Source organism: Microcebus murinus, chromosome 9 (genome assembly GCF_040939455.1).
Source record: "Microcebus murinus isolate Inina chromosome 9, M.murinus_Inina_mat1.0, whole genome shotgun sequence".
In the NCBI taxonomy this organism is placed as follows: Eukaryota; Metazoa; Chordata; class Mammalia; order Primates; family Cheirogaleidae; genus Microcebus; species Microcebus murinus.
In genome coordinates this window covers 59,694,913-59,707,297 of record NC_134112.1, presented here as the reverse complement: position 1 = coordinate 59,707,297, position 12,385 = coordinate 59,694,913, and the positions used below count along the sequence as shown (strand labels likewise).

Below are 12,385 nucleotides of genomic sequence, written 5' to 3'. Positions count from 1 at the left end.
CTTGTCCACCTACTTTAAGAAGCATATCTTCTGGAATTATAAAAGTAATATGATCACGAATGCAAAACAGGAGATGGCATCAATAAGCAACATTCATTAGTACTTATCTGAGTGTTCTGCCAGCAACTTTGAGGGAGAAGTACTGGGAAATGAGATAGCACAAATACACATAAAAAATTAAGGGCCGAAAGAGTAATTTAATTTTCATTAATTAAAACATCCAAAGCTTTTAACCTGAAAAAGAAAAGGGCTATTAGTGAATGATCATCTGTCTCTAGGTCTTTATATAAAGATCTATTCTCTTTCTCTTCAAGAGATTAAGCATTATAAAATAAACTAAAGATTTTTAGATGTTTAGGTTAGGCATAAATAAGAATTTAATGACAAATATATTCATTAGCCACATGAATTGTCATCAAAATAAAGTTGTAAGTTAGATTTGTTTATATTGATTCAGATAACATTTATCTGAAAATAGATGGCAAGATAATAACTTCCTAAGGAGTTTTCTGGTTCTGGAACTCTGCAAAACATTTGAGACAACTCCGACATTTAATTTAATGACATTTCCTAACCAAAGTTATATTATGCTTTGTTAAGTGTAAAGAAATATAAGACAGAATCAAAAATTTTTTCCTTTGCATAAATGTTTTTTTATGTTGTTAGTTTTCATATATGGCTTTTGGAAATGTACCTTCCATACTAAATTATAGTCATAAGATTATCTTTATATTAAATATTTTTAGGGTTTGATGACACTTTCCAGACATAAAAAGTTGAAAGAACTGTCTCTATCTGAGTGTTATAGAATCACCGATGTTGGAATTCAGGTAAGATAATTAAGATCTTTTGTTAAAGAATTAAGATTGAAAATTAAGCACAAATTGAATAAACTTTTCAGGTCACAGTAGAAAAAAGAAATGGATTAGAAATGTAACATGTATGTGATCTTAGTTGAACCAGGATCACCTCTGGGCTCTTAGTCAGGTCTCCACAGCCTAAAGTGACTGAGATTTGTTTTCCCATTTTCCCTGTCTACTTCCTCCCTCCCTTCAGACTGATAGGATAAATAGGGACATTTTACATGGAGAGTAATGAACAGTAATGAGGTAAAAGTCTTCTCATATAAAGAAAGTGTTCTGTAGATAGGAATGTCACATAATCTAGTCATAAAAACTAGCAGAACTTGAAAAATTATACTAAGTACTTAACAATTAGGAACTTAAGTTACTCAAACACACTTGGTAGCATACTTTATCTGAATGGAAAGCATGAGATAAGTACTTGGATACGATAAATGATTATGTACTCCATTGATACTTTAAGAAATCATTAGAAAAGTCAATTTCCTAGACCTGGTCTTGAGTGATGTGCAGGAAGTCATAGAGTAGATACTATGAGCAAGGCATAGCATTTTTTTTTTTTTATCACAGTAGGCATTTCAATATACTGGTTAAGAAAAATAAAACTAAAATCATGTGCCATACACATATTGAATGAGGAGGGGACCCAATAATCTGGGAATGTAGAACTTGAAACTCTTTGGAAGCTCCAGATAAATGTGTCTTAAGAATTTAAAACCCTAACCATTTATGAAAACCTGGGGCTAAACTTGGAAAAGAAAGGAGGGAAGGGGAGGGAGGGGAAGAAGGAAGAAACTTTCTTAATGAGATAGAATGATTTATCACACAAGTAGAAGATAATGCAAGTGATAGCTGCTAAGTCCACAGAGGATGGAAAACTTGAAGTTGTCCCTATGAATTTGACATGGACTTTGTAAGAAGTTTTAACATGACTAATAGAATTTTAAAATACCATACAAACTAAGAGCTGTAGAGGATTTCAGGTCTGGCATTGAATTATAGACTTCTGGAGCTGAAGGAATCTTAGAAACATTCAAACCAACTCCCCTTTGGTTTGAGAAAACTAAAGGTCCCTAGGGCTTAAATAACTGGTTCCAAGTCTTATACCTTCTCAGCAAACTAATTCAAGTAGTTTTATGGAAATGAAAAGTAGAAATATAGAATTATTCTTCTAAATTGTTGATTGACAACATGGCTTATTGAGAAAATGTTTTCAAATTATTTTTGTTATATCTCGTTGTATCTGAACCATGTAATAATACCTAAGGGAAAAGTATAACACCATTAAGAAATCTACTTTAAGAAGCATTAGTGGCCAGGCCTGGTGGCTCACACCTGTAATCCTAGAACTCTGGGAGGCCAAGGCAAGAGGATCACTTGAGGTCAGGAGTTCGAGACCAGCCTGAGCAAGAGCAAGACCCCATCTCTACTAAAAATAGAAAGAAACTAGTTGGACAACTAAAATTATGTATAGAAAAAATTAGCCAGGCATGGTGGTGCATGCCTGTAGTCCCAGCTACTTGGAGGCTGAGGCAGGAGGATCGCCTGAGCCCAGGAGTTTGAGGTTGTTGTGAGCTAAGCTGATGCCACATGCCACAGCACTCTAGCCTGGGTGACAGAGTGAGACTCTGTCTCAAAAAAAAAAAAAAAAAAAAAAAGAAGCATTAGTGTCAAGCAATATCAATTTCCCCTAATTTCAGACCACAGGTGCTCATGTTTAACAAGTTCCTAAGAAATCTGTCTAGTAGTATATTCTACAGTATAAAGAATTAAAAAGAACAAACACTCTCCTTCAAACCAAAGATCCAAGAGAAGACTAGAAACTTCCATATTGGACAAGATTGTAACAAAAAGGGTTACAAAATATTTAGATGCATTTAGCAGGTTTACTAGGAGAAAAAAAATGAACAAAAAAATCCTCTAAAGTTAAAGCATGATTTATTTACCACAATTAATTTAAGTGTTAAGCATGCATTTACACAATGCTTTATCCATGAATATGATAGAGTCAGGCTTTTAAAAGATCTTTGAGGCCGGGCGCGGTGGCTCACGCCTGTAATCCTAGCACTCTGGGAGGCCGAGGCGGGTGGATTGCTCGAGGTCAGGAGTTCGAAACCAGCCTGAGCAAGAGCGAGACCCCGTCTCTACTATAAATAGAAACAAATTAATTGGCCAACTAATATATATAGAAAAAATTAGCCGGGCATGGTGGCGCATGCCTGTAGTCCCAGCTACTTGGGAGGCTGAGGCAGAAGGATTGCTTGAGCCAGGAGTTTGAGGTTGCTGTGAGCTAGGCTGACGCCACGGCACTCACTCTAGCCTGGGCAACAAAGTGAGACTCTGTCTCAAAAAAAAAAAAAAAAAAAAAAAAAGATCTTTGACAAGGTGATAGACCATAGGTTATTAAAGTAAAAGTTAAAATATTAACATTTCTAATATTGGGTTATATTTCTTATACAGTGATCGATTATTAATACATTTGTCCAATAACTATAAATCATTCAGAATGATTGAAACCTACCATAGTGATGATCTAGCTTCTTAATATCCATCACTTTTTAATTTTTTAAATCTTCCTTGGGGTAAGAGAGTGTTGACCAAAGTCCAAGGCTAAGTATCAGGAAACCAGTACTTTCTACCATTTCTTTTTGATTCTGTGGGCTCCAGGCATTTTTCTTTTCACTCTTTGGAGCCTAAATACTATACTACTTTTAGGTGCTCTGAGATTTTATATGAAAATATTTACCCATGCTAACTATGTGGCCACACTATATTAGCATATCTTTAAAAAATTTAATCTTTTAAAAATCTCTGTGTATTTATTTTCAGTGACCTAAAAGAGAAAATAAAAAAGGAGCATGGAATACAAGAGCATGGAAATACAGAATTATTTAATTATTAGTTGCAAGAGATCTCAGCTGTTCTATTCAAGTTTATGAAAAGAACTTTTTCATTATCCTTCTTTATCTCCTCCCTGCTTTTTTTCTTTCTTCCTTTCCTTTCTGCTTTCTTCTTTCTCCCTTTCCTTTCTCTTTTGCCTGGGTCTAGAGTGCAGTGGCATCATCATAGCTCACTGCAGCCTCCAACTCCTGGGCTCAAGGGATCCTCCTATTTCATCCTCTCTAGCAGCCAGACCATGCCTGGCTAATTTTTTTTGTAGAGACAAGGGCCTTGATCTTGCTCAGGCTGGTCTTAAGCTCCTGGCCTCAAGCAATCCTCCCACCTCAGCCTCCCGAAGTGCTGGGATTACAGGTGTGAGCCACCGTGCCGGCCTCCTCCCTGCTTTTGAAGTGTGTGTATATTTGTGTGTGTCTGTATGTGTTTGTGTGTGTTGTGGCTTTTAACAAGTTTTACCTCCTTCAAGGTTCATACTTCCAGGCATGTGGTAATCTTTCTCCTTGCCTACTCTAGCCCAATTAAGTCTCAAAAGAGAACAACAGACAAAGAAGGGGGAGGAGAAAGTGACATATAAGCCAATTACACAATTCCTTATCTGGATTTACAAAAGAGAGGGAAAGGAGTAAAATAAGGTGATTAAGTTGAGATTTTCTATTATCCACAATTTATAAGGAACTATCTCTCATGACTTATAAAAGGTAACTTAGAGGAGATTCTCTTTTTAGTACAAGATATTGAAAACTTATAATGCATTTAATGAGAAAAATGAAGAGATTTTTACCCTAGTTTAGTTTTGCAAGAGTCTTGAACATAATAAGAATGAAAAATTACCTCACTTTAGTGTTTCACTGGAAACCACAGCACATGAAGATTGAGTGTCTACAGCCTCAGATGTACTGACTTTTGGGATCTGGCTTTAATTACTTTCTCCAACTTTAGTTCTTGTTTTCTCAAGCAATAGACGTTCAATGATTATGTTATACTAAAATTATTTGGTCTTGAAAGGCATTTTGGAAGAGATGTTTGATATAGCCATAATTGAGCATTTCTTAAGAAATTTTTTCCTTGAGCATTTTATGAATTTAGTTAAATAACAGACTGTCGAGTTTGACAGAGGAATTGGTTTAAATGCCATACTACAGTACAGATGTATTAGAAGTTCTATCTTATTAATTTGATAGAACCAATGGAATAAATCCAGTTATTTGAAGTTGTTACTTTTTGTAACCCCTTAATCTAGTTTGCATTTTTCATTCTCTTTTCTTTAATTTATATTTTTTAAACTTTTTTTTCATTTCAGTTTTATGGGTCCAGTCATTCCCTTTTTCAAGAGTGAAATATGCTATAAATACATTAAACTCATATCCATACATATGAATGAGTATTTTTTATACAGATTATCTGTGAATGAAAATCTTGCAAGCTAGACAAAAATTTCTGCTTATTTTGGTGTTAGTAGGTTGAGGTAGTTGATTAAGAAAGGTTATTGGCCGGGTGCGGTGGCTCACGCCTGTAATCCTAGCACTCTGGGAGGCCGAGGCGGGTGGATTGCTCGAGGTCAGGAGTTCGAAACCAGCCTGAGCAAGAGCAAGACCCCATCTCTACTATAAATAGAAAGAAATTAATTGGCCAACTAATATATATAGAAAAAAAAAAATCAGCTGGGCATGGTGGCGCATGCCTGTAGTCCCAGCTACTCGGGAGGCTGAGGCAGTAGGATCGCTTGAGCCCAGGAGTTTGAGGTTGCTGTGAGCTAGGCTGAAGCCACGGCACTCACTCTAGCCTGGGCAACAAAGTGAGACTCTGTCTCAAAAAAAAAAAAAAAAAAAAAGAAAAGTTATTAGTAGGAAAAAATCAGGTTTCATTATGTTGTACTATGAGAGGACTGACACGTATGTACACAATGAAAAGTGTGTGTATGTTTACATCCAAACATGTATGTAAATATGGACCTGTGTACAGTATATATAAATTAATGTATAAACATTTTAGCATATGTTAGATTACATGTGCTTACTTATAAATATAGGTAAATGTATATCCATGTCTAGATTATGTATGTAAATTAAATATACAAACACACTTTTAGTATATATTAGATTATATACATATGTCAATATATATATGTATTTATTACACCCAAATTATATAGAGAGATGCTATAAGATCGTATATTTCTAGGCTAAAACCAACAAATGATGGCCCGTATTCAAAGAAAATAATAAAAATTACTTTGTTAAACAATTATCTTGTTGTTTATACTTTAATTTTAAAAATTAATCATCCATTTAAGTGACAAGGCTCTTTTTCCTATGGAAGTGTGTGGATTAGCTCTCTGATAGCAAAGGTTATGATATAGTATAGGAAATGTGGGTCTAGCTGTCAGAAGTCCTAGGTTTTATCCTGATTTTGCCTCTTATGTGGCTATAAGATCTTAAGCAATTCACTTAGTCTCACAATTCATTGCTCCTATAGTGACCTCAATTGTGAAACAAACGGGAGCTAGCACTCTGGGCGGCTTTTTTGTTAACATTTCTGTAAGGTTTTGCTGTGGAGGGCCAGATAATTTGTATTTTAGGTTGTGCAGACCATACAGTCTCTCTGTTGCAACTACTCAACTTTGCCATTGACAATTTATAGACAAATGAGAGTGGCTGTATTCCAATAAAACTTTATTTATGGACACTGAAATTTGAATTTCATATAATTTTGGCATGTCATGAAATATTATTCTTCTTTTGAGGTTTTTTTTAACCATTTAGAAATATTAAAACCATTCTTAGTGTGTGGACCATACAAAAACAAGTGGCACACCAGATTTTACTCATGAGTTGTAATTTGCCAATATCTCCTCTAGAGTCAGAAAGAACTTCCAATTTTTGCTCTTTCAAGCTATGTAAATTTCAGCAAGTTATAATACTTTCTTTCTCTTGGCCTTAGATTTCCTACTTGTGAAAATGAGTATAATAATAAAATATTCTTTATGTTGTATTAAATGATAGAACACATCTAAGTATTAATACTTAGCATGCTTCCTGACACAGAGTATGTAAAAAATATTACCTTTTACTATTGTTATTATTCTATTTGGTAAATAAGAAACTAACATATTTAATTTTTTAAAAATCAATATTTTTAGTGTAATAATTTGATAATTTATTTGGGTTTAAACACTAAAACCAAGTACTCTCAACAGCCAGATTGCTTCTAATGGTAAGGAAATAGTTTAGAATATGCTCTTTGAAGAAATAATGTACTCATTTTTACTCCTTTGAATGAATACATTTTTCAGGGGCATCTAAATTATAATTGACTAAAGAAATTTATGTAAGAACAATTAAAAAATTTATAACACTGGATTAACACTGTTAATTGCTGTTATTCTAGAGAATAAGCCAGGTAAAAAGAAAATGGGTCATTGTTTTTCACTGGGATTATAATTTTAAACACATTTTCCCATATTCCAGTTAATTAAGTAGAATTCCTAGCATATGGATGTACCCACTTAGGCACTTAATTAATACTGCTTTGCCCAGGCTAGAGTGCAGTGACATATCATAGCTCACTGCAATCTCCAACTCCTGGGCTCAAGCAATCCTTTTGCCTCAGCCTCCCCAGTAGCTGGGACTATAGGTGCAGGCAACAACACTCGGCTAATTTTGGTAGAGACGGGGTCTATTTTTGGTAGAGACGGGGTCTCACTCTCAGGTCTCAAACTCCTGAGCTCAAGTGATCCTCACACCTCGGTCTCCCAGAATGCTAGGATTACAGGTGTGAGCCACATTGCCAGCCACATTCTCTCCTTTAATCAGTGTGTTTTAACCTCTTGTTATCCATTCCCATAGATTATAAGCTTTTGATTTTCTTTTTTACTTGACCTTTAGTAACAGATTTATTTTGATTTATAAATAGAAAGGGAGGTAGAGAAGAGGGATAAAGACTAAGGGACAGAAAGGGGCAGCCATGTGGCACAAATCATAGCTCCTTCATAGCTGGGAGAATAGCAGAACAAGATCTGTTGCGTTCATTTGGCTTTGCCTGATGCAGGAATGTTCAGTAGGTCTTGTGTTTTCTGGATGTGGGTCTGCTCAGGCAGAGTCTTAAGTGAGAACTGAGTTCTCACTTAAGGACTGAGTACAGAGTTCTCAGTCCTGTACCCTGGACTATCCATGCTGGAGAATTGAAATGCTTAGAACTAGTGCAGAACATCTACATAGATACGTCAGAAAGGCCAGGGCTGCTAACTTCATTCAGCAACAGTCCTGTCAGAGCCTTCCTCCCCAAGAATGGCCTACAGCCAGCCTGTTCTGGATATTTCTCTCCAATGTATAGGTAGGGTTGAGTTCATGTGCCCTCATAGTAAGAACTGGATTACTTGCCAGTGACTCTTTTTTTATCTTAAACATTTACTTGGAATCATTAAATTTTTCAGCTAGTTATAAAATGTTGTTTATGCAAGATTCTCATTGATCATTCTCAGCGGTTGATAGATTCCAACATGTAGTGCTCAACCAAAATTGATTCCAGTAGCCTTTGGCACACACTGACTTGTAATGCCAAAGATGGATTAGAATGTGTTGACTCCACATAGCAACAGTCTTTTTTTTAAAAAAGAAACCAACATTGATTTCTATTTGGTTTCCAAGATTAAGTCATTCAGGAATTATCAAAATATGAGATTTCAATAACTCCACCTTTTCTCCAGGGATAAAGTTACATTTATGGGTTGAAATGGAAGTCACAAACAGAACATTCCTTTTTAAAATGGCCCTAATTATTGGCCTTTGTTGCAGCAGAAGCTCTGAAATCTCCTGGATGGGGAGGTGCAACATCCAGACATTTGGACCCTTTATCTCTTGGCCTTACTGCTCAGGAAAGTCCTTCTTCTTATCCAATAGTCCAGGTTACTGATAGGAAATATTTGACTGAACTATCTATGGTGAAGATCCCAGAGGGTCTTGGGTTTAGAATTGTTTTACAGGTCTTGAGAGTGGAAACTAAGGATTTCCTCTGGTAGAATTAAGGGTAGGGGTGCATACCTGGTAGCGTGTGGAAAAAGCAACCTCCACAAAACCTGGAATAATTAAGAGCTTTGCTACAGAAATCTATGCTGCATGGCTATCCATGCCAAGGATGACTTCCTAAACTTTGTAATAGAACAACATACCCCCAGGAGAACCAAGGCACCTGGAATCAGCTGGGAGTCACAAACTCCTGCCAAGATATCCAGGCATTAGTCTTTCTTCAAAGGCTGTGAGCAAAAGAAATAAGCTCAGTGTTCTCTGTTGCTTCTGACACTAGTGTGTTTCCAATTTTAGAGGCAGTTCAAAAGAATTGGAAAATTGTTAGACTTCAAAGGATGTGGGATTTGACATCTTGTCAGTTTCCCATAGTCTTTAAGGTTCCAAGGGACACTGGAGTCATGGGTACCCTGTTTTCTTATCTGAGAAACAACTGAAGCTGAGAATACCCCACACCTCAGCCCTGGCTTCTTGCCCACTACCCCTAGGGAGAACCACCTTCGGACAACTGAACCACTGCTGAACTTACTAAATGAATGTGCACATCTGTTATTTTGATGTTGCGCATCCACAGAGCAGAACTGTAAGAGGATGTGTTAAGAGGAAGATAATCCTTAGGAGGCCTCTCCCACCCCTTCAGCTGCCCCTAGAACATTAGTTTGTCGTATGTAGGATGAAACTTGCCGAAAGTTAAACAAAACCTGTCAGATTGTCTGAAGACAAAAATAAAAAGGCAGGGAAAATAAACATCAGAATTCTGCTTTCCTACTAATAGTACGAGTTCTATGCTTCTTTTGCTAAGTGGCCAATTTGTTTTTGATCCTTTTTCTATGTGATATGCCTGGACTTTGCTCATTGTACCTCACCTAACATAACTGAATGCCTGTGGCACATCTCACAGGAGCTATGATATTTCCATATTATGATTTCTAATAACCCTCTCTATCAATTCCAGTTAAACTTTGCTAACTATATTTCTTCAATTTAAGCCCTCATCACATTGAAGGCTTAAGTAAGACCTGGTATTCCCAGGTCTTAAAGTAGCAGACAGGATTGTTCCAGAATCTTTCTGGCTCACTGTTGACAGACAAAAGCCAGCATTTGTATAGGGTATTATATCTGCCAAGTGCTTTTGGAGTACACATTTTCCTTCCTTCTTTAAATAAGCCTAATGAGATAGGTAGACAGTTATTTTCATTCTCCTCTTATAGATGAAGAAACTTGAGGATAAACGACTTGTTCCAGGTCGGATAGACACAACTTCAGATTCCAAGCCCTGTATTTTTCTACTAGACTGGTAGCCACCCTTGATTAGGTATTGATAATTCATGAACTCATTATTTCTTAGAGATCCTTAAATATAATAGAAGAGTCATAGGATGGTGTCCTTGGGAGTAGAAGTTCTGAGTTGCCATTTTCTTTGGAAAAAATAAGAAAAAGAACAAAAAGTTCTTTTTGCAGCTAGAAACCCATCGACTCTTTTCAGGCTGATTTTTATAGCTAAAGTAATTATTTTCCTGCCCTTCTTGTCCCACAGAGGTCCCTGGAGGAGTATCAGTAATTGGGCCACTAAGCAACCTTTTTTCCTTTTTTTTTTTTTTTTTTTTTTTTTTTAACTTAGAGAAATGGAAAACATGTGGGTTATGCCACAGGCCATGAGAAAAATACCTGATTGACCATTAGGTAGTCCCAACCTGGCTCATTTTTATTTTTGAGATAAAAATCTAAAACCTGAAACTGTTCTGGAATTTTTTTCAACAAATTTTAATTAGCAAATATAATTCAAAAATATTTTGTTTTGGTCTTTTCTTGGTCTTCTTTCTTTTAGTTTTTCCAGTATAAATTCTATTTCATTGCTTGCCCTTTCTGTTCTTTAATTTCTCTCCATTTGCCTTCTTTTTTTGCACCTGTCACATTTTGTATTTTAAAAATAATTCGCTTATTTTTACCAAATGCCAAGGATCTGTGTACCCAGTAAGCCACTAAGATTTATTGATGACCACATGTATGCTGTTGAGTAGGCATCTCTTTGCCATTTATTCTAGCAAATGAACAAGACAATCTATTTTACTGTGATAAGAAACTATTAGAACTTCCAGAACTTTTTTTGATTTATTTTTATTTCATACATTTTGTTTTTATGTTTATAATTTATAATATATTTAACCTTTCAGGTATATGTCTATATACAATATACAAAGCACAGTAATATACATTTATTGAAAGGGTATGCTCGAAATATTTTTACCACTGTGTTCATGATTCTAAAAATTTGACAGAGGCATAGAGAAGCAGTGAATGCAAATAATTGTACTAGCTACTATTATATTTACTGACTATGTGCAAAGTACTGTTCAATTGTTTTATTCATATGAACTCACTTAATTTCCCCAACAACTCTGTGAGGTAGGTGCCATATTAAGGTACCATGTTATTCCCATGCTGCAGATGTGAATACTGAATGATAGAGAGGTTGGGTAATTTATCCAGAGAGATAGACTTCTAGTGGCAAGATTGGCACCCAAGCCAGTGGGCCCCCAAACTCTGTGGTCTCAGCCAACTCTGTGTACTGCATCTGGCAGTTATTGAATAGAGTGACAGGACTGGATTTAGTGTTCTGAGGGCCGTGTATGAGAGTTCATTCTCCTCATACCTGTGCTGAGAAGTATTCTTTATTTCCTGTGGATACTCTCTTATCTTGAACTAGTTCTGCATGCCAGGTGTTGGGGCCACAAAAGCATATTAGATATGTATTCTGCCCTCTAGAAGCTGCCGTCAATGCAGAAGATAGCTATGTAAATAGCTATAATATGATTAGAAAATGAGAAAAATAAAAAGCTACAGGAATTTGGAAGGGGCATTTCTTCCACAGGGAAGAATTGGGGATGACTGTGGAGTCTGCTTTGAAGCTAAATCACCATATAAATCTGTAACAAATTTCACCATGAAAGTATCTTTGGAATTATTTGTTTTGGGGCCCTGGCCTTACCCCTTGTCCCTTTCACAGTGTCTTCTCCATATTTAAAAGCAGTGTGCCCCTCTGAGGTTGGGCTTTAGCTAAGCCTTGCTCACCTGGTCTCCCAGGCAGGGTGGTGGGATTGCAGGAGGTGGGAATGCAGGGGGTGGGAATGCAGGGGGTGGGAATGCAGGGGAGTGGGAATGCAGGGGGTGGGAATGCAGGGGGTGGGAATGCAAGAGGTGGGAATGTAGAGGGGTGGGAATGTAGGGGGTGGGAAGATGGGGGTGGGAAGATAGGGGGTGGGAATGCAGGAGGGTGGGAATGCAGGGGAGTGAGAATGCAGGGGAGTGGGAATGTAGGAGGAGGGAAGATAGGGGGTGGGAATGCAGGAGGTGGGAATGTAGGGGGGTGGGAATGTAGGGGGGTGGGAATGTAGGGGGTGGGAAGATAGAGGGTGGGAAGATAGGGGGTGGGAATGCAGGAGGGTGGGAATGCAGGGGAGTGAGAATCCAGGGGAGTGGGAATGCAGGAGGTGGGAATGTAGGGGGGTAGGAATGTAGGGGGTGGGAATGTAGGGGGTGGGAAGATAGGGGGTGGGAATGCAGGAGTGTGGGAATGCAGGGGAGTGAGAATGCAGGGGAGTG

General features: G+C 37.2%; 1 protein-coding gene across 3 annotated transcripts in view; it reads left to right on the top strand.

Annotated features, from left to right (window-relative positions):
• FBXL13 (F-box and leucine rich repeat protein 13) overlaps positions 1-12,385 on the top strand; it is a 232,319-nt gene that overhangs the window by 190,006 nt on the left and 29,928 nt on the right. For all 3 annotated transcript variants that reach the window (XM_012747262.3, XM_012747256.3, XM_012747268.3), the window contains exon 18: positions 747-830. In XM_012747262.3, coding sequence (XP_012602716.2) covers positions 747-830 — 84 coding nt within the window. The remainder of the gene's footprint in view (positions 1-746; positions 831-12,385) is intronic.